The 26,585-nt window shown below is 43.7% G+C and overlaps 1 protein-coding gene across 3 annotated transcripts in view; it reads left to right on the forward strand.

The window, feature by feature from the left end:
- The first annotated feature begins 968 nt into the window (after window positions 1-968).
- Sidt1 (SID1 transmembrane family, member 1) overlaps window positions 969-26,585 on the forward strand; it is a 98,311-nt gene continuing 72,694 nt past the window's right edge. For 2 of the 3 annotated variants that reach the window (XM_087575837.1, XM_087575838.1), the window contains exon 1: window positions 969-2,888. In XM_087575837.1, the coding sequence (XP_087431963.1) occupies window positions 2,667-2,888 (222 nt within the window). In that variant the 5' untranslated portion in view covers window positions 969-2,666. 3 annotated transcript variants of the gene reach the window in all.

The raw sequence follows: 26,585 nt of genomic DNA on the forward strand, positions 1-26,585 counted from the left end.
CGGATGCCAGCAGCAAACCACTGAACTGAGACCGGGACCCCCGTTGAAGGAATCAGAGAAAGAACTCGAAGAGCTTGAAGGAGCTCGAGACCCCGTATGAACAACAATGCCAAGCAACCAGAGCTTCCAGGGACTAAGCCACTACCTAAAGACTATATATGGACTGACCCTGGACTCTGACCTCATAGGTAGCAATGAATATTCTAGTAAGATCACCAGTGGAAGGGGAAGCCCTTGGTCCTGCTAAGACTGAACCCCCAGTGAAGGTGATTGTTGGGGGGAGGGCAGCAATGGGGGGAGGATGAGGAGGGGAACACCCATAAAGAAGGGGAGGGGGAGGGGTTAGGGGAATGTTTGCCCGGAAACCGGGAAAGGGAATAACACTCGAAATGTAAATAAAAAACACTCAAGTTAATAAAAAAAAAAAGAAAGAAAGAAAAAGAAAATAAGGGAAGGCTTCAGGCAGGCTCTGCTTGGGTCCTCCTCACAGAAACACCGAGGGCTGGCTCGTAGCCATCTAGCTCATGTTGGGCAGCATACCTGACCTCTTCTGATGGACCTATGTTGAAATCAGGACAAAGGCCAACTGACATACTGTACCAAAACCTAGTGTCTGCACCACTTGCTGCCAAGGTCATGGTTTGACCTTTCCTTCAGTCTCTGCTCCACACTTTGTCCCTGCATTTCCTTTAGACAGGAGCAATTCTGGGTTAAAGATTTGGAGATGAGTGGGTGGCCCCATCCCCCAACAGGGGACCTCTAGTTATGGCCTATTATCTAACCTCTAGATATGACCTCTATAGATTCTCCCTCCCCTTTGTTGGGCATTTCAGCTAATCATCCCTGTTGGGTCCTGGGGGACTCTTGCTTTCCTGGCATCTGGGACTCACTGGTGGCTACCCTCCGCCCCCAGTCATATGTCTTGTATAACTCCATTTTCTGGTATACAGGCCACCTATGTTGATTTCAAATAAATCTTTTTTATTCAGCACTAATGTCGTACAATGGTGAAAGGATTTTTTCAGTTGCAGCTAATCATATAGTTGTTCTCTGTGGAACAAACCCCCAAACTCCAGACCGAAGGATGATTTTTATCTTGTTTGTCCAAAGGGATATGTTGGAGTGAAGAAATGTCGAAGAATGCGAAGATCTGTAATGGCAGCTCAGGCGAAGGGCTTGTGGAGACCATATCTGTGTTCTACCCTACTCTGATACACCAAAAAAATATACATTTTTCAATACCATCTAATCGCATAACCGTTCTCAGTGGATCAATGTCAAATTCCAGACGGGCAAAACCTTGAAGGATCCTCTGAAAGGTCATAGCTCCCTTTACATACCTACAAAGCCACCGTGTGGAAGAATTAGCTTCATTCCTGTGGCTCTAGAGGGCAAAACTAGTGCAAGCGAGTGGGGGGGGGGGCAAATTCCAGCTGAGAGTATGAATTATCGTTCTAATAAAGAGATGCTAGACCGCAAAAGAACACACGGCCCTGCAAAGGAGCTGATCCCCAGGTCTCATAAAGTTTGCGACGGATTTTCCGTCTCAAAGCCTGTTCCAACTGGTCACTGCGGCAAGCCTCAAGGGCCTTCGGAAATTTCAAGTTTATTAAATTTCATTAAGTGTTGGGGGAAATTGCATAAATATTCTCAGTGCTACACTTGGAAGATTGAGGGAGAAAGATTCCAAGCTCAAGATCAGTCTGGATTATGTAGGAAGACTCTGCCTCAATAAAATATCAAATTAAATTGAGCCAAAAAAAAAAAAAGTGCTATTTAGAATCCTGAAAATTTCTTCTAGAATCTCAAAGAAAATATTGCCGAGTTAAACGGCACAAAAGGCTGGAATGGAAAACAATGAAATCTGTCTAAATCTGGTCTCTCAAACTTCCGGAAGCAGTCTTCAAACCGAGCTGGGGACTGTTCTCTTCTCTTGACCGTATCTATATTTTGTAACTGTACATATTTACATACGTGTACATATGGCAGGGGCACGATGACGTGAGTCTCTCCTTGGAGAGCGAGAGCAATAAGGAAATAGGCCAGGTGTCTGAGAAGGGCTTCTGTGCGAGCAGGGCGGGTAGCCAGTGACATTTCACACCTGCGAGAGTCCTGCTGGAAGCGACTGTAAAATCGAATTGGTGCATCCTCTCGAGAGGGGCACTCTCTTTTGCTTTCTATTCGCTTGCCTGCAGCTAGAGCGCACTTTCGTTTGCCGTGCACCTGATTTCCTCCTTGATGGCTGGTCACACCGATTCTTCTAGACTAGCAGCTACTTCTCTGAGGGGTTGGTTTGTCGTTGGTGGTTTGAGGTTGAGAGGAAAGAGATCAGTGACATTTTTTTTCTGAGTGACTGGAAGGTTTTCAGCGATGAGAAAGGGGAGACTTAAAAGTGGAAGGGGAAAGCATCCTTCCCTGGCCCCCACGCCTCCCGTTGCCCCTACTCCACACGCGTGACCTTCTTTGGAGACCCCAGGTGGCACATCAGTATTGATCTGCTCCTCTCCAGCGCGCTGAGGGCGTTGGGCGGCGGGGCTGGCCACACACCACCCTGCTGCTGAAGCCAGCACCCAGCGCCACAGGCAGCTTCGGAAGGACCATCTCGGTGCTCGCCCCTTCCTCGGGCTGCTTGTGTTTCGGGGGCCTCCCGGAGCGCGGCGCCCATCATGCTCGACTGCCCGCGGCTGGCGCTGCTCTGCGCGCTGCCCTGGCTCCTACGGGCGGCGGTCCCTGGCCACCGGGCAGAGCCCCTCAAGCGGTCGGCAGAGCTGCCCCGCAATCCGCGCGACCCCGCCAGAGGAGCGGATTTCGATCGCGTCTACAGCGGCGTGGTGAGTCTCAGCACCGAGAACATCTACTCCTTCAACCACACCAGCCATCCTGGCCAGGTAAGAAGCTCGCTCCCTCGGCTGACCCCAACTTCCGAGATCGCCGAGCCCCCTCCCAGGTACCTCGGGAGACTTCGGGGGACTAGGAAACCCTCTCCCTGCCTCTCCCGCTTGAGGCAATCGCTGCCTTGCCCCAGCCTTGGCAGCAGCTTTGGGCACCGCTCCGCTTCACCTCGTGCCCACCCCGGCCTGGTCGCTGCCATTCCTGGGCTTTGCAGAGGCGCGGGGACCCGCATCCTCTGCGGATCCTGGCTCAGGCTGGGCCTTTCTCCGGGAAGTCTGGATGGCTATGTTCATGGGAGGAAGGAGGAGGGCGGGGGAGGATAAACCTGTTCCTAATCTCCTGTGGACCCTTCTGTTTAATGACACCTCCAGGAAGCAGAGGTGCTCAGAAATGCACGTGAGAACGAGTTGGTCTCTGCTACTGTCACCACACTGGGTGCTTGTTTTAAAAAAAGCTGAATCCAAGACGTTGTCACCGCGATGCTCAGGTGATCCGCCCAGACTCTGAGTATAAATAAGGGTGGAAATGTGTGTGAAAGTTCTGTACACAAGAGTTGTGGTGAGACAAGCAGGAAGGAGAATGATTTCATGCCGCTGACTTATCTGGTTATATAATGTAAGACAGTAAATATAATTCACGTTTTCCTTAAAATAAAATACCTTTAAGAGTGGTGGCTCTCCAGTGTACCTGCTTCTGTCTTTACTACCGGTGTAGATGTGTTTATGCAGCCTTCGCTATGCCCTACACTTTGGGGCATTTCAGAACCAGATGATTAGAATTCCCCTATACTTTTCCATCCCTGACTGTCATTCAGGGTCACAGTTCAGAAACTTCCTTCCTTAAGCATGTCATTAGTCTTTAGTGCCTTTCTGCTGTGCGGACTGAGAAAGTGCCCCATCTCATAGCTCGCATCCAATCCGATGGTATTGTCATCATGGCAGCATAGTCCTCGCACTGCCAGACCTCCTGTAACCTAAGGCAGTGCCCTGAGGCAGTGGAGTTGCTGGGTGTAAAGCCATTCCATCAAGAACAGAGGAGAGGGGGCAGTTTTTATTTTCATATCCCACACAAGAGATTTCTGACTGCCCAGTGTGGGAGGCCCACGAGCTGCCGATATATTGCACAAAAGATAAGATTCCTGACCCTGCGGTTTCCAGGAACTAGATGAGATCTTGAAACCCCCAGAGTCTCTAGAGTACATGGCCTGCTTCGTCTAAAAATCAAATAGCATGTGCAAAGAAAATCATCACAGGCATTGGTGTTTCTTAAAGTTCTGCTGAGAGACAAATGAGTCGCTTTATTTTTTTCTCTCTCTCTTCTTTCCTTTAAGGTTTATTTTGTTTTTATTTTATCTGTATGTGTGTATGCATACCACATGCTCCTGTGGTGCCCAAAGAGGCCAGAAGAGGGCGCCAGACCCCCAGAAACTGCAGTTACAGGCCCTTGTGAGCTGCTGTGTGTGGTGGGAACTGAATGCATGTTCTCTAGAAGAGCCTGTTTGTGCTCTTAACTGCTGGCCCCTCCCCAAGCTTGCTTGCCGAGACAGAGTGTCTCTATTTTAGACCAAGCTGGCCTCAAACGTATCATCATCTTCCTCAGTGCTGAGATTACAGGCATGTACTGTCTTCTGTAAGGCTAACTGCTGGTTTGCTTGTTTCGATTTTGTTTGTTTTAGTTTTGTTTGTTTGGTTTGGTTTGAGTGTAGAACTATGAAAATTCCTCTACTGGACACAGGTAGTTCTGTCTACAGTTGAGTTTTCCTGCTTGACTTTCCTTGGATTCTTGAGATTGTGAGGGGAAAGGGCACAGCCACACTCTGCTCAGTATTTCACAGCTTTATAAAATGTTCTCTGCAAAACTAAATGAGAAAACGAGTAAACGCCTAAAGAATAGTTAAGATGAAGTTAAATAAGGCAAATACATAGTGGAAAAATACTTCCTTTTGTCCTTCCTATTTTGCATGTATGTACATCAAAGTGCTCTTTGTTTACGAGACAATGGGGATCATTTCAAAACCATTTAGACATAGTACAATAAAAGTCAACAACAGGGGTTAGAGGCCTGGTTCAGTGGTTAAGAGCACTGACTGCTCTTCCAGAGGTCCTGAGTTCAAATGCCAGCAACCACATGGTGGCTCACAACCATCTGTAATGGGATCCGATGCCCTCTTCTGGTGTGTCTGAAGAGCGTGACAGCATGCTCCTACACATTAAAGACAAAAAGTTAACAGCAGTAAGCAATCCTTAGAATGTTTATTGATACGCTTTTTGAAAACAAAGTTGATAAGCATGGGTCCGGCAGATTTCAAATATTTTAATGACAGCATACATTAATATGTGTGTGTGTGTGTATATGTGTGTTTGAGACAAATTTTTAATAATGATTTTTTACCTTTTTAGTCTGGGAAATTTACCTCCCCTTCTCCCAGTCATATCACTGTTGCTTTCTCCAGATGAGCATTCTCTCCGTCCATCTGACTGAGCTATTGTTACTCCAGGTTCCTACTCATGACCTCCTCCCTCCTTGGTATGCTTCCCTTCAGTAGCTCCTCCCTCTTTTCTTACACCATGACAAGGTCTGCAACAGAATTTTACTGAAGATTTGGAATAGCAGGAGCGATTACTGCACAGCATAGGACAGGGGGTAGGTTAAGCCAGAGATCTGCAACACTGTACTAAGTAGCAATGTCCCATGCCGGGGCGCTGAAGGATTTTGAGGAAGTTTCTCTTTCTTCCCAACTCTGATCTGACCATCTTCTTGGCCACTCCCTCTCCCCACAGTCCCACCGATTTTGTTGACCGTCCCTCATCGAACACTGTTTTAACCTCCATTTCCAACTCCAAACTGACTGAGAAGGTGAATAGAGATCTGTGGTGTCTGGAGGAGGAGCTTGGATAATGGTTTCCCCTAACCCCAGACCTGTGTTGGTAAGGCAGGGCTCCCTCTAGTTTGGAGTCATTTCCCACTATCCCTCTTTAGTCAAGATTTTGGTCTGGAAAGAAAAAAGTGTCTAGTTTTTGTTTTTGAAGTTTCTTATCTTTTGTTCTTTTTTTTTTTCCAGTCAGTTCTTGTTTGTTGTTTTCCCTTTATCTCGAAGAGGAAAGTTTGTATTAAATTTGGGCTTTGGTGAGGTGAGGAGGGGCAAGACCGTTTGCTCAGAGCCTTTCAATCAGCCACTGCCTCTCTTTACCCCATAGAATGGTTTCACCGGGTTACACTAGCTGAACTCAGCAGCAGGAAACGTCTGATATGCCTTGAGGCAGGAACTCATGGAAATATAAAGTTGACATTTAAAAAAAATCACTGAAAGGACGGACTGACCAGTTTAAAGACAAATATTGGAGGCAGTGGTTAAAGGTGCAGGTTCGGCAAGGTAGGATTCATTTCATTTCCCTGGGGTGAAAGTTTCCCAAGCCTCCCTTGACTGGGAGTTCGTTACACTGAGCAAACAGGTCCAAAACCACAGGGCCCAGTCAACCAAAAGGAAATCACCTTGCAAGAAAGTGACTAGGGATATGGTGACTGGGACAAGGACACAAACACAAGTCTACAAGGAACTGAGAACACCCTCATAGAAACTGGAAGGAACTAATTTATGTTTCTGGGGTCGTCTCACCATCAGAAATCCTTACATAAAAGTGTAACTGGTACGAGGCAGGCTGTCTTTTCTGAGGGTGGTCAGGACAGAATTCCGCATTGGCCATAGCACTTGAGAGCTTTTTCAAAACATCCCTTTTGTTTGCTAAGCTGAAGCAAAAAATCTCTTTTTGTAATCTCTCCACAGCTATTCCATTAAACCAGCATACAAAGTAACATATTTCTTTGTGTTGCTTTCCAGACTTAATTTTGTTGGGGTTGATCCTTCTCCTGCCTTTCCCCCATTTCCTGGCTGAACCCCAACCCTGCCCTCGGATTCTATAGTCCCCTGTCTTCTTTTCCTACTTCCGTATGGTGTACTCTGTTACCCCTCCTCCTCCTTTAAAATATCTTTTTCTCTTTTATGGTCACAGTTAAAAGAATGAGCCCTGGTGAACACTCGCTTGGAGAATCCTGAGAGGCTCCAGGACAAAAAGGCATTGTTCACCGTGGGGCTTCCGATGGGGCTCTGACACCTTTATACTTTCATGAACTATACCTACATAAGCACACACATAAAAACTAAAATCTTGGACACGTGTACGGAAAGATAATGCTGCTCTTGTCTTTCTAAGCCTGAGTTACTTTTCTTAATGTAATGTTTTCCAGCACCACCCGTTTTTCTGCAAGCTTCATAATTTCATTTTTCCTTACCTCTGAATAAAATGTCATTGTGTATATGTACATGTTCACTAGCAGTCGTTCTGCTGATGAGGGTCTACTCTGACTCCATTTCCTTATTGTGAGTAGAGCATCTGTGAGCATGGGTGTGCATGTTCTCCACCTACAATATGGAGTTCTTTAAATATATGTCCGGGAGCGGTATAATTGGGCCCTGTGATAGTTCCGTACTGATCTCCATAATGGCTGCCCATTCTGTAGTCACAGCAACAGTGAGTAAAGGCTCCACTCTCTCCTGCTCTCTCCAACCTTCTTGCTTTTCTGTTCTTAACAGTAATCATTCGCCTCATGTGACATGGACTTCCAACCTCCGCTTAGAACTGCATTTCTCCGACGGTTGCGGACGTTGGATAATTTATTGGTCATTTTTGTTTCTTCTTTTGAGAAGTGTCTATTGGTTCATAGCCCATTTATTGACAGGCGGGGCTCTTTTTGTGTTTAAATTTTAAAACTCTTTGTATGTTCTACATGCTAACACACCCCCTTCCCCAAGCTCAAGTGTGGATGGCAAACATTCCCTTCTATTCTGTGGATGCCTGTTCCTCTTCTGATAGTTCCCTTTCTGTGCAACCCCCTTTTAATGTAATGCTATCTGGTTTGATGATTCTTAGGGTTATTTTCTGTCACCAGAGTCCCGTTTAAAAAGTTCTAAGCCTGTATCTGGAAGTGTTTTCTCTATCTTGAGCACGTCTCAGGGTTTGATTTTTGTTGAGTGATGTGAACGTAACTCCATTCTTCTGCAGCTAGATAATCCAGTTTTTATTAACATTATTTGTTGACCAGGCTGTCATTTTTTTTCAATTATGTTTTTAATGTCTTTTCTAATATCAGTGGTCATAAGATGTATGGGCTCACGTCTGGGTTTTCTATTATGTTCTATTGGTCTACATCTATCTTTCTGTTTGAGTAACATGCTTTTATTTTGTCACTATAGCTCTGTAGTATAATTTGAGATCAAGTATTCTGATTTGGGTAATGTAGTAATTTTCACAGAGTTGTAGGAGCATGGACTATCTATCTTATACCCAGTGTCTCTTCAATTTATTTTTTTTTCAGTTTCTTACTTTCTTGGATAGGAAGAAGTTAGAAATGCTTAATTTTTTATCTAATTTTTCATTTTTTAAAATTTTATGTTTGATTACTGCATTTACATAATTTTCAATCCGCCCTTTACCCCTAGAATTACTCCCGTGCATCCTCCCCACTCCCCTTCAAATTCTTTATCTGTTTAATTATTATTGGGGTGTGTGTGTGTGTGTGTGTGTGTGTGTGTGTGTGTGTTTAGGGTTCAACCCTGGAGTAGACTAATTCTCTCATCAGTCATTAATCGTCTATAGCTCTTCATCTGGAAGGGAGCCTTGTGAGGCTTCCTCTGTAATACCAAGGAAGTGTTCATGAACCCCAAAAGACCAGTCAAGAGCCAATCACACCAGGGTCTTTATTAGAGCTAGCTCAGGCTTAACTCACCCCCAAACCTCTTGGTGTAGGTCAGTTTCAGTGGAGGAAAACCCCTGAATATTTGTTGAGACAAGGTTTTATAGAAAGCAGCAAGCAAGGGGTGACTGTTTCTAACCTGGCAAGTGTCTAATTGGTGTGCTGCTGTAACCTTTACCGTAATTGACTGATGCTGAGAACCAAACCACATGCTTAACTTCTGATTTCTGATTGGTGGTTGTTAGGCTTAGGGAGGCTTGGAGGTTAACCTGGAAACTTGTGCTACTCAATGGATTTCTTGGGGGAGATTAACCTGGAGACACAGGTCTTGTTGGGCTTAGCCTAGAAACTGGAGCTAGGCTCGGGTTTTGTTGGGCAGTAACTTGGAAACTGATGCTAGGTACTGGCCTGCTAGTTTATTTGAGTTCAAACTCAAGTTCTCTAAAATGGAGTTTGAACCCAAAAATTTAGTCTCTCACCTGCATCCATGTTGTCATCGTGCTGGCCTTACTCCAGTGACGATATGTTAAAGGTTTCATGGGTGCAGCTTCCTTGTCACATGGAGAAGACACTACCTCATGGTAGACATCATGATTCTTTGGCTTTTACAGTCTTCCTGCCTCCCTTCCTCTGATGCTCCCTGGCCCTTAGGTACAGGGGTCCTGTTGCAGATATATCAATTAGTGTTGGGCATCTCAGGTAGTCAGTTGTTTTGTGGATTTTGACCAGTTGTGGCTTTGTGTGCTGGCCTCCATTTGCTGGGGGGAAAGGAGCTTGTTTGATGAGGGGTGAGAACTACATTTATCCCCCAGCATAAGGATAGATGTCGGTAATGCAGTAAGAAATTATACTGGATTGGGAAAGTGGCAGGAGTGAGTTCTCCTCTAGGGTCCATGACTTCACCAGGCACAGGTAGTTGTCTGTGTTTACTGTCTTGGGCATAATTATCTCCTACTGAGTGGCCTTTAAGTCCCATTAAATGTCATCGATTACCCCAAGGTTTACGTACCACAACTGTTCCCTTGGGAACACCTTGTTGTGCCTGTCATTATGGTTTGTGGACTTCACAGCTGGGTAGAACTATTGATTTCTTTCTACCTCAGAAGCCTGTACAGCCCCTTCTCATACCATAGAGCTATTCCACCTCAGGGAGATGGCTTCTAGGTCAATTCTGTTTGGATTCCTCCAAGTCATGTGTGCAACGTATGTGATGTCTTCAGCATTAGGGTCTTACCTTCAAATTCTGGGAGGCAACGGAGGACAGCAATAGCCTGTGTTATTTGGGGAGTGCTTTCAAGTCCCCTGACCAAGAACTTGAATGGAGTTTCCTATGCCAGGCACTGGGGTTTTGTTAGCTAGTCATCACTCTTGGAGTGGGGACATTATCAACTGAAGTAGCATAACTTTATTAAAACTATACGGTGCATGTGTGCAGGCATGTGTGTGTGCATGTAGGGTGTGTTTGTGTGTGCATGTAGTGTGTGTTTGTGTGTGTGCATGTAGTGTGTCTGTGGGTTTGTGTGTGTGAGTGTAGTGTGTGTGCATGTAGTATGTATATGTGTGTTGTGTGTTTGTGTATGTGTCCATGTATGTGTATGTATGCATGAGTATGCTTGTGTGTTTGTGTGTGTTTGTGTGTATGTATGTAAGGTGTGTTTGTGCGTGTATGCATGCATGTGTGTGCTTGTGTGTTTGTGCATGTTTGTATATATTTGTGTGTATGCATGTAGTGTGTGTTTGTATATGTGTTTGTGTGTGTGCATGCATGTATGTGTGTGTTTGTGTGTAGTGTGTCTGTGTGTGCATGTACTGTGTGTGATTGTATGTGTATATGTGTGTATGCATGTAGTGTTTGAATGTGTGTATGTGTGTATGCATGTAGTGTGTGTGTGTATGTGTATGTGTGTGTAGAGGTCTTTTACCTTCTTATTTAGGTTTATTCATAGGTATCTTTAAAGCTATTGCCAATGGAATTTTTTTCCTATTTTTTTCTCTGCAAGTTTGTTATGACATAAAGAAAAGCTACCATTTTATTGTTGACTTTGTATCCTTCAGTTTAACTGAAAGTGTTCTAAAAGCTTTCTATTTCCTTCTCACTATAAAATCATACTGCATATCTCTTTTGCAAATAGAGATAATTTGACTTTTTTTCTAGTTTGTACCCTTCTTTCTGTCTTCCTCTTCTCTAGACAAGACTTCCAGTGCCATAGAGAATAAGAGGGGAAGTGATGACTGCCCTTTTGTAGATCTGTATTTTAAAGGAAATTTTCTTAGTTCTTTCCTCAGTTTAATGTAACTTTTTTGTGATATATAGAGAATTTGTTTCCACAGTCAAGGAACAATCCTTGGCTTTATTAATACCAGCTAGTAGTTGAAAAATCTAGGGGTTGGGGATTTAGCTCAGTGGTAGAGCGCTTGCCTAGCAAGCGGAAGGCCCTGGGTTCGGTCCCCAGCTCTGAAAAAAAGAAAAAAGAAAAAAAATCTAGACCTGATTGTAACATTGTCTTGAGTTCAGATTTAAAGAACACTACTCAGTCCTCATGAACCATGAAGCATGTGCCAAACTTTTAACTATATATTAACATGAATAACCCTCATACTTGATAGCTTCTCATCAACAAAGCTACCAAACTCAAACTGAAAATATTTTTAAAAGGCTGGCAAAATGGTTTGGGGAATGAGGGTAAAAGTGATGGCTGCCCAAGCCTGGTAAACCTGCATCAATCCTTAGAGCCCTCAGTGGGGGACAAAAGAAGGAAAGACTTGATTCCCAAAAGTGGTCCTCTGAGTTCCACAGAGATGTCATGGCACACATGAAACACACACACATACACACACACACGCACACTCACGCACACTCACAGGCATATATGCACACGAATGCACACACACACACACACACACACACACACACACACACACAAAGTTTTGAAGAAAAACATTTTTAAAATCCTTAATCTGGCAATTTTTTCTTCTTGTCATTAGTCCCTAAACCATACAACATCACTTTTTACCCAGCATTAGTATCCCATTCGCCAGTATGGGTAATGTGATTTAAAGCATGCATAGCATGGGTTGGAGGATGCTGGTACACAGTCACACCACACCTGGAAAGTGACTTAGAAGAGCTAAAAGCTTGGATGCAGAGGCCTCAGCTCCCTGTTTCTTGTAAAGAGCCAGGACATGCGGGTTCATTGTGTACTGAGGCTAAGAGACCTCCTTTGCTGTCCTCTCACAGCTTCCTTCTAAACAGGACTACTTCCTATTGGAGGGAAGACTATCTCATTAACACATTATCTGGATGAACAGCCCTGCAGCAACACATATGCTGGCAGATCTGGTGTCTGGTAAGGGCCTGTTTCCTAGCTTGCAGCTTAACCATTCTCTTGCTACATCCACAAAGGGTCAAGAGTGCAGAGGGGGTGAGGGCGGGGGCGGGGGCGGGAGCTGGGGCGGGACGAGTCTCATTGGAAGCAGGGTCTCAAGGTGTTTTCTTATAAAGGCACCGATCTCATCCCCATGACCTAGTTACTTCCCAAAGGCCCAATTTCAGACATCATTTGAGATTAGAATTCGCCCGGTGAAGAATGGGGGTGAGGTGTGAGACACAAGCATTCCATAGAAATTGCCTCCCATTTTTTTCTCTTTCACTGTGAAAAATGACATCAGTAGGTCACAAGGGTCCTTGAGGGCTGAGATCACTTCGCATATGGAGCTGATGTTATTGGGGGGTAGGGGTGGGGAGTGGGGAGGAATAGCTGAATTCTGCGTTGCGTTGTAGAATGGATTCTGTAAGTTTGTGCTGCTGTGTAGAGACATGGAGCTGGTGTAGCTAGTCTGAACAGATATACACAGTACACACCAGAGTTCAAAGACCAGATAAAAACAATACCAAATGTTTTGCTGCTCTGTGTGTGTGTGTGTGTGTGTGTTTAAATGGTACTATCTTATTTATTTATTTATTTATTTATTTATTTATTCACTTTATATCCAGATTGCAGCCCCCATCTCCTCCTACTCTCCCCTCACACAGCCCCTCCCACACCCCTCATGTAGCTCCTAGTCTATTTCTATTGGATATCGCCACACCATGAGAAACCCTACATCCCTCATACAGTTCAGTTGGAGGAAACTGAGCTCTGAAGGGTCATGATAGGTAAGGAGAAAGACGGGGAAAGGCAATTTGGACGTGGACAAGACACCTGATTTCTTTTCTGACAAGATTCTTTATCAGGAGCTGTAGGCCTGTCATGAGCAGTTTCTCACTGGCTGTTTGCTGCTGCATATAAAGAAGATGTGAGATAAATGCCTTGTTCTTCCTTCACTTGCCAAATTCTAGAAAAATGCATCGGACCCCAGCACCCATAGTGGTGCAGTTTCAGTTATTGATTTAAACATGCTTCATATAGTTAAGGCCATTGTTGCTTTTATTTTTATTTAAGGACAATAGGCCATTGGGAAGTGAAGGCCTATTTGAGCTGGCTTCTGAATTACGTTGACAGGTCTGTCTGTCTATTCATTGTTTTTTATCTTATTTTTAAAGATTTATTTATTTATTCATTCATTCATTTATTTTATATAAGTTCACTGTAGCTCTCTTCCAACACACCAGAAGAGGGCATCAGTTTCATTACAGATGGTTATGAGCCACCATGTGGTTGCTGGGAATTAAACTCAGGACCTCTCTGAAAAAGATCAGTCAGTGCTCTTAACCACTGAGCCATCTCTCCAGCCCTGTTGTTTTGACTTTTGAAAAGTGGTCTCAGGTTGCCCAGGCTGGCTTTGAAATCACTATGTAGCCAAAAGTGACCTTGAACTACCAATCCTCCTGCCTCCACCTCCGAATGCTGGGATTACACACACTTGCCATGACACCTGAATGACCTCTTGCTTGCTTTCAGAGAAGTTGCCTCTGCTCTTACCCTGCCCTCAGGCATGCATTCAGGAAGACCAGGTTAGTAAGGGTACAAAATCCTGCTCAGAGGCCACAGTACAAGAGTCCCTTATTGCCAATGAAATCTGCCCCTTTCAGTGGGCAGATCTAAGGGATGCCGTATAGCTAGGGTCGATATCATTACATCTCATTCAGATTTGCAACCCTGAGGCTTCACCTGCTCTTAATTAATATTCTGTCTACATCCCCTATCCTTCAGGCCACAAATCCCACCTCTCAGCTGAATAAGCTTGGTCTCACATTCACTCCCTCCCACAGTAGAAAAGCATCTGCTTTAAGTAGTGATGTTAATACTACCACAGACAAGACTAGAAGGAACAGTTTGGCTTGTTCTTGTGGTTCCTCGTAAACAAAGCATTCTGCATCATACCGCCGAGCCGCTGCGCGTAAGGTAACATGACCAGTTCTTCTGGCGAATCAGTGCTATTAACATGTGAGCTCTTTTGCTTTACGGTATTTCTGAATTCGAAGAATTGATTGATTTTTGTTAGAATTTTCTTTAACCTGCAAAACACGCACCAGTGCGGGTCTACCCTTAGTCCCTGTCCTCTGCGCATGGTTCCCTCTTCTTTATTGAAGGTCATGTATAAACTTACAACCTTTCATAAATTTTTATTTCTTAATTAAAATTTTATTTTGAGAACTTCATATATAAGTACTGTTTTTACATCTCCAACTCCTCCCTACTCCTCCATATCTTCCTACTCCTTTTCAACTTCCTGACCTCTTCTTCTTTAATTATTACACACACACACACACACGCACGCACGCACGCACATATATATATATGTGTTGAGTCCATTTGACTTTGCTCATGTGTATGTGTTAGGGACAACCACGCAGAGTAAGATAACCCACCAGGGAGCTCTTCCCTGGAGAATACCAATTTTCCTTTCCTCAGCAGCCACCAACTGCCTGAAGCTCTTCATCTAGGGACAAGGCCTTGTCAGATTTTTCCCAATCATGTTGGCACATCATCTGGTGGTTTTGAGATTTCATGACTTTTAAAGAATTACCAAAAAAGATCCCCATTACCAGTCATCATTGAAATAATAACCAACCTCCAGGTCAGATATTGAGTCCCAGGTACAGATCTCTAGGGACCACTTTAGCCTCGGTTTTTGAATTTGCAGTAAAAGAACGAGCACTTTCCTTTCCTCCCATGAGAATCTGACAGACAGACTAGTTCTGCTAATCCTTCCGTGACAGCTGACGCAAGGATTCCCAAACTGTTTCAGATCCACGGTTTCACCCAGTCAAGCCTTGGATCACATGATCTTTAGAATCATTTTTTGTTTTGTTTTGTTTTTTAAATATAAATCTCTATTAGCGCTCTCTGAAATATGACAAACTGCACATTTTCCCTAGGAGATTTTAAGGCACCTGCTGCTGTGCTTCTATGAAGCTTTCAAATATTTCTCAGTGAAAATGTTTTTTAGTTACACCTAAGTCAGGACAAAAGACAACAAAGAAGTGATCAATATCGGAGGTAATGTGAGGACATACGTTTTTGTCCCTTTCACTACCTTCAGAAACCCTCTTTGTCTTATAAAATCAAACAAATGCAAAGTTTACTGTTTTCTGACCTTTTATTTTTCCCAATTTGGAAAATCTTTCCACTGCTTAGAAGTGGTTTTGTTTTCAACTGCTTCTCTCACTGTCTCTCTCTGTCCTTCTCTCTTTCTGTCTCTCTGTCTGTCTCTATCTGTCTCTCTCTGTCTTTTTCTGTCTCTCTGTCTCTCTCTGTGTCTCTGTCTGTCTCTATCTGTCTCTCTCTGTCTTTTTCTGTCTCTCTGTCTCTCTCTGTGTCTCTGTCTGTCTCTGTCTCTCTCTCTGTCTCTCTGTCTCTGTCTCTGTCTCTCGCTGTCTTTCTGTCTCTCTGTCTCTCTTTGTGTGTCTCTGTCTGTCTCTATCTCTGTCTCTCTCTCTGTGTCTCTGTCTCTGTCTCTTTGCCTGTCTCTGTCTCTGTCTGTCTCTATGTCTGTCTCTGTCTCTCTCTCTGTCTCTCTGTCTCTCTGTCTCTGTCTCTCTCGCTCTCTCTCTCTGTCTGTGTGTGTATGAGTGTGTGTGCGTGCGTGTGTGTGTGTGTGTGTGTGTGTGTGTGTGTGTGTGTGTGTCACTGCCACGTGCACATGCACTGAACTTGGTTCCCAGTTCCTTTGTTCTTTCTAGCTGGCCCTCCTGCTGAGTGGCCGTCAATACCCTTGCTAGGCTGTGGGTTTGTTTGAGGTTATTCTTGGTGTTATTTTTACTGTTGTGATAGTCTCTTCTGACAGGGCATTTTAAACATCTGAAACAATATGCAAAGATTCCCCCCTTTCTCCCCACTGTGGTCTCAGCTGGCTACTTACAGCATGCCCCCTGGCCTCACTTGCTGTGGATTTCAGTCTAAAAGACCTGAAGAGACCCGCTGCTGGAAGATGCCAGCATTTCTGTCTCCTTTTCAAAGAGCACTAACCCCTTGATGATGGTGTTACGGGTTGCCATGCAGTGCCCCAGAGTGTGCTGGCTGGCTCTTCTCCCGTTGGTTAACTGTGGAGCTAACAGAGGTTCCGTGTCAATGCAGCAGGAATGTGGTACAGTAATGGTTCTGAGGCATAGCTAATGAGCTATCTGAGTTAAGGTGTCTGCATAGGAAAATATCAAACACAACACAAGACTCCCAGAACAGAAGACAGAAGAAGACCATCCACTGCACCAGGTTTATAAAAACACTTTTTAATCACTGTGATGGTCTATATATGCTTGGCCCAGGGAGTGGCACTATTAAGTGGTGTGGCCTTGTTGGAGTTGGTGTGTCACTGTGGGTGTGAGCTTTAAGACCCTCATCCTAGCCGCCTGGAAGCCAGTATTCTGCTAGCAGCCTGCAGATGAAGATTTGAACTCTCAGCTCCTCCTGCACCTTGACTGTCTGGAGGCTGCCATGTTCTCACTTTGATGATAATGGACTGAACCTCTGAACCTGTAAGCCAGCACCAATTAAATGTTGTTCTTATAAGAGTTGCCTTGGCAGAGAGCCCCTGGGCAGCACCCCACGAGCAAACCTTAGCCTCGGGACTACAGGTAAGACCAAATTTTCTGCTGCAAGAAAGCTGCCTCGTGAGCTTGGGACACATGGAAGCAGAATTTCTCTAGGACCAAGCACGTTCTGTGTTTACCGGAAGTCCCCCACCCGCGGATCCCGGCCCGCAGCAGCTCTCTGCTCCCAGACCCGGTGAGAGAGAAACCCAACCGCCTGGTCAGGTGGGCACTCCTGAGGCTGCAGAGCGGAAGAGACCACCAACACTGCTCACCCCTGCCCACATCCCTGGCCCAAGAGGAAACTGTATAAGGCCTCTGGGCTCCCGTGGGGGAGGGCCCAGGAGCGGCAGGACCCCGCCGGACCCTGAAGGAAACAGACCGGATAAACAGTTCTCTGCACCCAAATCCCGTGGGAGGGAGAGCTAAACCTTCAGAGAGGCGGACAAGCCTGGGAAACCAGAAGAGACTGCTCCCTGCACACACATCTCCGACGCCAGAGGAAAAAGCCAAAGACCATCTGGAACCCTGGTGCACTGAAGCTCCCGGAAGGGGCGGCACAGGTCTTCCTGGTTGCTGCCGCTGCAGAGAGCCCGTGGGCAGCACCCCACGAGCAAACCTGAGCCTCAGGACCACAGGTAAGACCAAATTTTCTGCTGCAAGAAAGCTGCCTGGTGACCTCAAGACACAGGCCCACAGGAACAGCTGAAGACCTGTAGAGAGGAAAAACTACACGCCCGAAACCAGAACACTCTGTCCCCATAACTGACTGAAAGAAAGGAAAACAGGTCTACAGCACTCCTGACACACAGGCTTATAGGACAGTCTAGCCACTGTCAGAAACAGCAGAACAAAGTAACACTAGAGATAATCAGATGGCGAGAGGCAAGCGCAGGAACCCAAGCAACAGAAACCAAGACTACATGCCATCATCGGAGCCCAATTCTCCCACCAAAACAAACATGGAATATCCAAACACACCAGAAAAGCAAGATCTAGTTTCAAAATCATATTTGATCATGATGCTGGAGGACTTCAAGAAAGACATGAACACACTTAGGGAAGCACAGGAAAACATTAATAAACAAGTAAAAGCCTACAGAGAGGAATCCCAAAAATCCCTGAAAGAATTCCAGGAAAACACAATCAAACAGTTGAAGGAATTAAAAATGGAAATAGAAGCAATCAAGAAAGAACACATGGAAACAACCCTGGATATAGAAAACCAAAAGAAGAGACAAGGAGCTGTAGATACAAGCTTCACCAACAGAATACAAGAGATGGAAGAGAGAATCTCAGGAGCAGAAGATTCCATAGAAATCATTGACTCAACTGTCAAAGATAATGTAAAGCGGAAAAAGCTACTGGTCCAAAACATACAGGAAATCCAGGACTCAATGAGAAGATCAAACCTAAGGATAATAGGTATAGAAGAGAGTGAAGACTCCCAGCTCAAAGGACCAGTAAATATCTTCAACAAAATCATAGAAGAAAACTTCCCTAACCTAAAAAAAGAGATACCCATAGACATACAAGAAGCCTACAGAACTCCAAATAGATTGGACCAGAAAAGAAACACCTCCCGTCACATAATTGTCAAAACACCAAACGCACAAAATAAAGAAAGAATATTAAAAGCAGTAAGGGAAAAAGGTCAAGTAACATATAAAGGGAGACCTATCAGAATCACACCAGACTTCTCGCCAGAAACTATGAAGGCCAGAAGATCCTGGACTGATGTCATACAGACACTAAGAGAACACAAATGCCAGCCCAGGTTACTGTATCCAGCAAAACTCTCAATTAACATTGATGGAGAAACCAAGATATTCCATGACAAAACGAAATTTACACAATATCTTTCTACAAATCCAGCACTACAAAGGATAATAAATGGTAAAGCCCAACATAAGGAGGCAAGCTATACCCTAGAAGAAGCAAGAAACTAATCGTCTTGGCAACAAAACAAAGAGAATGAAAGCACACAAACATAACCTCACATCCAAATATGAATATAACGGGAAGCAATAATCACTATTCCTTAATATCTCTCAATATCAATGGCCTCAACTCCCCAATAAAAAGACATAGATTAACAAACTGGATACGCAACGAGGACCCTGCATTCTGCTGCCTACAGGAAACACACCTCAGAGACAAAGACAGACACTACCTCAGAGTGAAAGGCTGGAAAACAACTTTCCAAGCAAATGGTCAGAAGAAGCAAGCTGGAGTAGCCATTCTAATATCAAATAAAATCAATTTCCAACTAAAAGTCATCAAAAAAGATAAGGAAGGACACTTCATATTCATCAAAGGAAAAATCAACCAAGATGAACTCTCAATCCTAAATATCTATGCCCCAAATACAAGGGCACCTACATACGTAAAAGAAACCTTACTAAAGCTCAAAACACACATTGCACCTCACACAATAATAGTGGGAGATTTCAACACCCCACTCTCATCAATGGACAGATCATGGAAACAGAAATTAAACAGTGATGTAGACAGACTAAGAGAAGTCATGAGCCAAATGGACTTAACGGATATTTATAGAACATTCTATCCTAAAGCAAAAGGATATACCTTCTTCTCAGCTCCTCATGGTACTTTCTCCAAAATTGACCATATAATTGGTCAAAAAACGGGCCTCAACAGGTACAGAAAGATAGAAATAATCCCATGCGTGCTATCGGACCACCACGGCCTAAAACTGGTCTTCAATAATAATAAGGGAAGAATGCCCACATATACGTGGAAATTGAACAATGCTCTACTCAATGATAACCTGGTCAAGGAAGAAATAAAGAAAGAAATTAAAAACTTTTTAGAATTTAATGAAAATGAAGATACAACATACTCAAACTTATGGGACACAATGAAAGCTGTGCTAAGAGGAAAACTCATAGCGCTGAGTGCCTGCAGAAAGAAACAGGAAAGAGCATATGTCAGCAGCTTGACAGCACACCTAAAAGCTCTAGAACAAAAAGAAGCAAATACACCCAGGAGGAGTAGAAGGCAGGAAATAATCAAACTCAGAGCTGAAATCAACCAAGTAGAAACAAAAAGGACCATAGAAAGAATCAACAGAACCAAAAGTTGGTTCTTTGAGAAAATCAACAAGATAGATAAACCCTTAGCCAGACTAACGAGAGGACACAGAGAGTGTGTCCAAATTAACAAAATCAGAAATGAAAAGGGAGACATAACTACAGATTCGGAGGAAATTCAAAAAATCATCAGATCTTACTATAAAAACCTATATTCAACAAAATTTGAAAATCTTCAGGAAATGGACAATTTCCTAGACAGATACCAGGTATCAAAGTTAAATCAGGAACAGATAAACCAGTTAAACAACCCCATAACTCCTAAGGAAATAGAAGCACTCATTAAAGGTCTCCCAACCAAAAAGAGCCCAGGTCCAGACGGGTTTAGTGCAGAATTCTATCAAACCTTCATAGAAGACCTCATACCAATATTATCCAAACTATTCCACAAAATTGAAACAGATGGAGCCCTACCGAATTCCTTCTAAGAAGCCACAATTACTCTTATACCTAAACCACACAAAGACACAACAAAGAAAGAGAACTTCAGACCAATTTCCCTTATGAATATCGACGCAAAAATACTCAATAAAATTCTGGCAAACCGAATTCAAGAGCACATCAAAACAATCATCCATCATGATCAAGTAGGCTTCATCCCAGGCATGCAGGGATGGTTTAATATACGGAAAACCATCAACGTGATCCATTATATAAACAAACTGAAAGAACAGAACCACATGATCATTTCATTAGATGCTGAGAAAGCATTTGACAAAATTCAACACCCCTTCATGATAAAAGTCCTAGAAAGAATAGGAATTCAAGGCCCATACCTAAACATAGTAAAAGCCATATACAGCAAACCAGTTGCTAACATTAAACTAAATGGAGAGAAACTTGAAGCAATCCCACTAAAATCAGGGACTAGACAAGGCTGCCCACTCTCTCCCTACTTATTCAATATAGTTCTTGAAGTTCTAGCCAGAGCAATCAGACAACAAAAGGAGATCAAAGGGATACAGATCGGAAAAGAAGAGGTCAAAATATCACTATTTGCAGATGACATGATAGTATATTTAAGTGATCCCAAAAGTTCCACCAGAGAACTACTAAAGCTGATAAACAACTTCAGCAAAGTGGCTGGGTATAAAATTAACTCAAATAAATCAGTTGCCTTCCTCTATACAAAAGAGAAACAAGCCGAGAAAGAAATTAGGGAAACGACACCCTTCATAATAGACCCAAATAATATAAAGTACCTCGGTGTGACTTTAACCAAGCAAGTAAAAGATCTGTACAATAAGAACTTCAAGACACTGAGGAAAGAAATTGAAGAAGACCTCAGAAGATGGAAAGATCTCCCATGCTCATGGATTGGCAGGATTAATATAGTAAAAATGGCCATTTTACCAAAAGCAATCTACAGATTCAATGCAATCCCCATCAAAATACCAATCCAATTCTTCAAAGAGTTAGACAGAACAATTTGCAAATTCATCTGGAATAACAAAAAACCCAGGATAGCTAAAGCTATCCTCAACAATAAAAGGACTTCAGGGGGAATCACTATCCCTGAACTCAAGCAGTATTACAGAGCAATAGTGATAAAAACTGCATGGTATTGGTACAGAGACAGACAGATAGACCAATGGAATAGAATTGAAGACCCAGAAATGAACCCACACACCTATGGTCACTTGATTTTTGACAAAGGAGCCAAAACCATCCAATGGAAAAAAGATAGCATTTTCAGCAAATGGTGCTGGTTCAACTGGAGGGCAACATGTAGAAGAATGCAGATCGATCCATGCTTATCACCCTGTACAAAGCTTAAGTCCAAGTGGATCAAGGACCTCCACATCAAACCAGACACACTCAAACTAATAGAAGAAAAACTAGGGAAGCATCTGGAACACATGGGCACTGGAAAAAATTTCCTGAACAAAACACCAATGGCTTATGCTCTAAGATCAAGAATCGACAAATGGGATCTCATAAAACTGCAAAGCTTCTGTAAGGCAAAGGACACTGTGGTTAGGACAAAACGGCAACCAACAGATTGGGAAAAGATCTTTACCAATCCTACAACAGATAGAGGCCTTATATCCAAAATATACAAAGAACTCAAGAAGTTAGACCGCAGGGAGACAAATAACCCTATTAAAAAATGGAGTTCAGAGCTAAACAAAGAATTCACAGCTGAGGAATGCCGAATGGCTGAGAAACACCTAAAGAAATGTTCAACATCTTTAGTCATAAGGGAAATGCAAATCAAAACAACCCTGAGATTTCACCTCACACCAGTGCGATTGGCTAAGATCAAAAACTCAGGTGACAGCAGATGCTGGCGAGGATGTGGAGAAAGAGGAACACTCCTCCATTGTTGGTGGGATTGCAGACTGGTAAAACCATTCTGGAAATCAGTCTGGAGGTTCCTCAGAAAATTGGACATTGAACTGCCTGAGGATCCAGCTATACCTCTCTTGGGCATATACCCAAAAGATGCCTCAACATATAAAAGAGACACGTGCTCCACTATGTTCATCGCAGCCTTATTTATAATAGCCAGAAAATGGAAAGAACCCACATGCCCTTCAACAGAGGAATGGATACAGAAAATGTGGTACATCTACACAATGGAATATTACTCAGCTATCAAAAACAACGAGTTTATGAAATTCGTAGGCAAATGGTTGGAACTGGAAAATATCATCCTGAGTGAGCTAACCCAATCACAGAAAGACATACATGGTATGCACTCATTGATAAGTAGCTATTAGCCCAAATGCTTGAATTACCCTAGATCCCTAGAACAAACGAAACTCAAGACGGATGATCAAAATGTGAATGCTTCACTCCTTCTTTAAATGAGGAAAAAGAATACCCTTGGCAGGGAAGGGAGAGGCAAAGATTAAAACAGAGACTGAACGAACACCCATTCAGAGCCTGCCCCACATGTGGCCCATACATATACAGCCACCCAATTAGACAAGATGGATGAAGCAAAGAAGTGCAGACCGACAGGAGCCGGATGTAGATCGCTCCTGAGAGACACAGCCAGAATACAGCAAATATAGAGGCGAATGCCAGCAGCAAACCACTGAACTGAGAATAGGTCCCCTATTGAAGGAATCAGAGAAAGAACTGGAAGAGCTTGAAGGGACTCGAGACCCCAAAAGTACAACAATGCCAAGCAACCAGAGCTTCCAGGGACTAAGCCACTACCTAAAGACTATACATGGACTGACCCTGGACTCTGACCCCATAGGTAGCAATGAATATCCTAGTAAGAGCACCAGTGGAAGGGGAAGCTCTGGGTCCTGCTAAGACTGAACCCCCAGTGAACTAGTCTATGGGGGGAGGGCGGCAATGGGGGGAGGGTTGGGAGGGGAACACCCATAAGGAAGGGGAGGGGGGAGGGGATGTTTGCCCGGAAACCGGGAAAGGGAATAACACTCGAAATGTATATAAGAAATACTCAAGTTAATAAAAAAAAAAAAAAAAAGAGTTGCCTTGGTCATGGTGTCTGTTTACAGCAGTAAAACCCTAAGTAAGACAATCACTATTACGTTTGTCTTAGATATTGCAAAAATAGAAAAATTTAAATCTTTCCTTAGTGAATTAGTTGACTATTTAAGTGTGTGGGGGAGGTGCATAGGATTGTAGTTTGCTTAAAATTTAGAGACATCAATAAGAACATCACATTCTATTAAACCAGACATCTAAGGTACTTTGGCTTAAATAAACAGGTCTCTAGAAGGTGTAGAAAACTCATTTATACAAAAGCAATAGATTTATGTTTTAATAGAAAGTGAGGGGGGCTGGAGAGAGGGCTCAGTGGTTAAGAGCACTGACTGCTCTTCCCGAGGTCCTGAGTTCAAATCCCAGCAACCACATGGAGGCTCACAGCCATCTGTCATGGGATCTGATGCCCTTTTCTGGTGTGTTTATATATAATAAATAAATCTTTAAAAAAAAAAAAGAAAAAGAAAGTGGGCACTGGTGAGATGCAGGTAAAATGTTTTGTGTCAAGCATAAGAACATGTGCTCAATTTCAGGGGCCTTTTATAGAAGGACAAAATCAACTCCCAAAAGAGTCATCCTCTGGCTTCCATGAGCACAGTATAGCCTGTGCATTCCCCCCACCCCCGAATAAATAAATAAATAAATAAATAAATAAATAAATAAATAAATATGATTAGAAATGGAAAGGTATTTCATTTCTGGGGAAGTAGCGGTTTTAGGCAGCAGGTGTAAATTACATTTTAAATGCTAAGTGGCCTCTAATAGCACATATATGTAAGCTCAGGACAAAAGCAGGAGAATTGCTCCAAGTTCAAAGCCTGCCTGAGCTACAGTTCGTGTTCTAGGCCTGCAAGGCATGCATAGCAATACCCTGTCTCAACAAAACAAATAAAACATCAAATTGTTAATGGTGAAATGAACAAAAAGTATTTGCTGAAGTAATTCCTTACTTTGAGGTTTTATTCCTTCCATATATTTGAGTGATAACAGCAGACAAAGAAACCGATTCTATTAGGAGGAAGGGCACGGTGACTCTGATCTTGTATAACATTGAATAGGACATTTTTAACTGACTATTTAACTGTGTAAAGCTGGCTGGAAGGTAGCTTGTATTGCAATTGTGTCTGGAGAATGCTAAAAACAAGCTGTCTTCACTAATAAGGGAGCTGTGGTAATTCGCTTCCTTGTCCCAGCTGCCAGAAATGGGACAATTTCTTTCTCTTTAGATGACCAGCTCAAAGCCCCATTTAAAAGAACTCTCTTTTGGATCCGCCTCTCTACGGTTAGCCCCAAGGCTGATTAGAAGCGACAGGGTGTACTTAGGAGAGTACTAACCAGAGCGAAGGGTGAGGATCACCTATGGTTTGGAAACATTCCAAGTGTTTAGATAAAACGCTCTATTCCTAAAACTGAGGCAAATGAGATTATCCAGCATTATCAGGCAAATAAAAGCCTTCTCTGGGCACTTGCAGTCAGTATCCTGGGCCTGCAAGAGTAAAAATGGAAGTGGACCCTTTCCCCGTCTGATGAACACATGTTCTTTCTACTTTGTTTCTCACTGGCGTGTTCCCTCGGTTTCCGCCGTTAATGACTTGGATTGACGTGTTACGTGTGTGATGGCCCTGGATTGCTACATGACTGTGTTTGTTGTCCACTGACTGTTCATAGCTTCACAGTTCCATGGGCCTGAAGAAATGCTCGTGTCAAGCCTCACGACTGTGGTAGCATACAGAATTTTTTTTTTTTATCTCCGGAACTCCCCTGTGCCTTGACAGTTGTGTGGAAAACTGTCCCCGAGCAGAGCAGCCGTCAGTCCTGAATCCTGATCGCCTACAGGCTAAAGCCTACCTTCTGAGAAGCTGCTCTTACCAAGCTTCTCATACCCATCAGCCTTCAGCATTAACTCCATTCTTGTGATGGCTATGCAAGGATTGGTTAGAATCCTGTCAGCCCAATTCAGTCTTGGAAAGCTATCTTGGGCCACAGTGAAGGAAGATATACATGTCTGGCTTCTTTCCTTCTTTTTTCTCTTCTTCTCTCACACTGGCATCTGTGTGGCTTTGAACAAGTTGATATAAAATGTCTGGATGGACCTCATTTTCCTCAGATATAGTGTGAACCCCGTGGCACCCAGCTCTTCAGTTCCCTGGGTAGTGTCACCACTCAGATGACAAATAGTGGGAGGCAGTGTGTTTGACCTGTAGGGACACCAAGAGGAGGAGAAGGCAGAGCCACTCTTCGTGTGCCCTGGGATCAGCTGGCAAAAGAGCTCTGGGCCATTCATGAGTCATTATTGACTATCTGTTACCCACGGTGGAGACAAGCTTACAAGCTCAAATGGAAAAGCAGAGGGAGTCACCTCAGGCAGGATCAAAGTTTCCTTTAATGGCTTGGCTTCTAGGAACGGCTCATTCATCTCATTGAAAAGAGCAGTTTACCCCTTGGGGCCTTCTTCTTTCTTCCACTGTCACATTCTCTATGTTCCCAATCCAGAGCTTTTGTCTCTGAGAAGAATGCTGTATAAATCATGTCATGTTAGTTTCATTATGCTATCAATAACCTAGAAATGAAAATGTTTCTGTAGGCCATCATCTTTTGGTTCATTATCAAAATGTTATGTTAGAAGTCTCAATTCCAGCATGCACAGGGAAGCTATTGAAGGGCTGTGTAATCATGGGCAGGCCAGGAACACTGAACAGCACAGGCAAGCGGCCTGTTCATTCAGTTCATTCAGTAAATATTTGATTCCTTTCTGTGTGAGGCATTGTTTGGACATCGATGTAGATGTGGTTACTGTCTTTGTAAAGGAGGGTGGTTTATATGCAGTGTTAGTTAAACAATTATTCAATTAACTTGGAAGTTTCTGGGGAAGAATGTTTTCCCACAAGCCAAAAAAGTAGGGAGAGAGCGGAGCAAGGAAAAAACGTCCAAATAGGTCATTGTGGCTAGAGGTGAGAGGTAAGGAGAGGAAGGGCGAGAAGCACAGTGGGAGAACTGGAGAAAATCCATTTGGCTGGAGCTTGAGGCACACACAGGGCTCTTGTGGTTGGGGTGTTGTCTTGTTAAGAAGGTTGGGGTATTATCCTGAGAGCGACGGAGAGACTTTGGAAGATTTCAAATGCCATCGCCCCGTTGCCACACCACCTTTGGAGGACCACCCTGGGCTCTGAGGCTGCCCTGTAGCATCCTTGATTCCCAAGTGAAAGTGTGGGAAGGCAGAACTGACTGGCAGCACCAAGGGTATGCACATGCCAAAGGGAGCCTGGTAGGAGTGCCGGGGACAGGGGAGGGAGAGATCTGGCATCCGAGTTCCCCTTATGCTGTGGAAGGTGACCTTGCTTCTACCTGGGTCCACAACAAAGAATGCCCAAGCTAAAATGGATGCTGGT

This window comes from Rattus norvegicus, chromosome 11 (genome assembly GCF_021556685.1).
Source record: "Rattus norvegicus strain SHRSP/BbbUtx chromosome 11, alternate assembly SHRSP_T2T, whole genome shotgun sequence".
Classification (NCBI taxonomy): domain Eukaryota; kingdom Metazoa; phylum Chordata; class Mammalia; order Rodentia; family Muridae; genus Rattus; species Rattus norvegicus.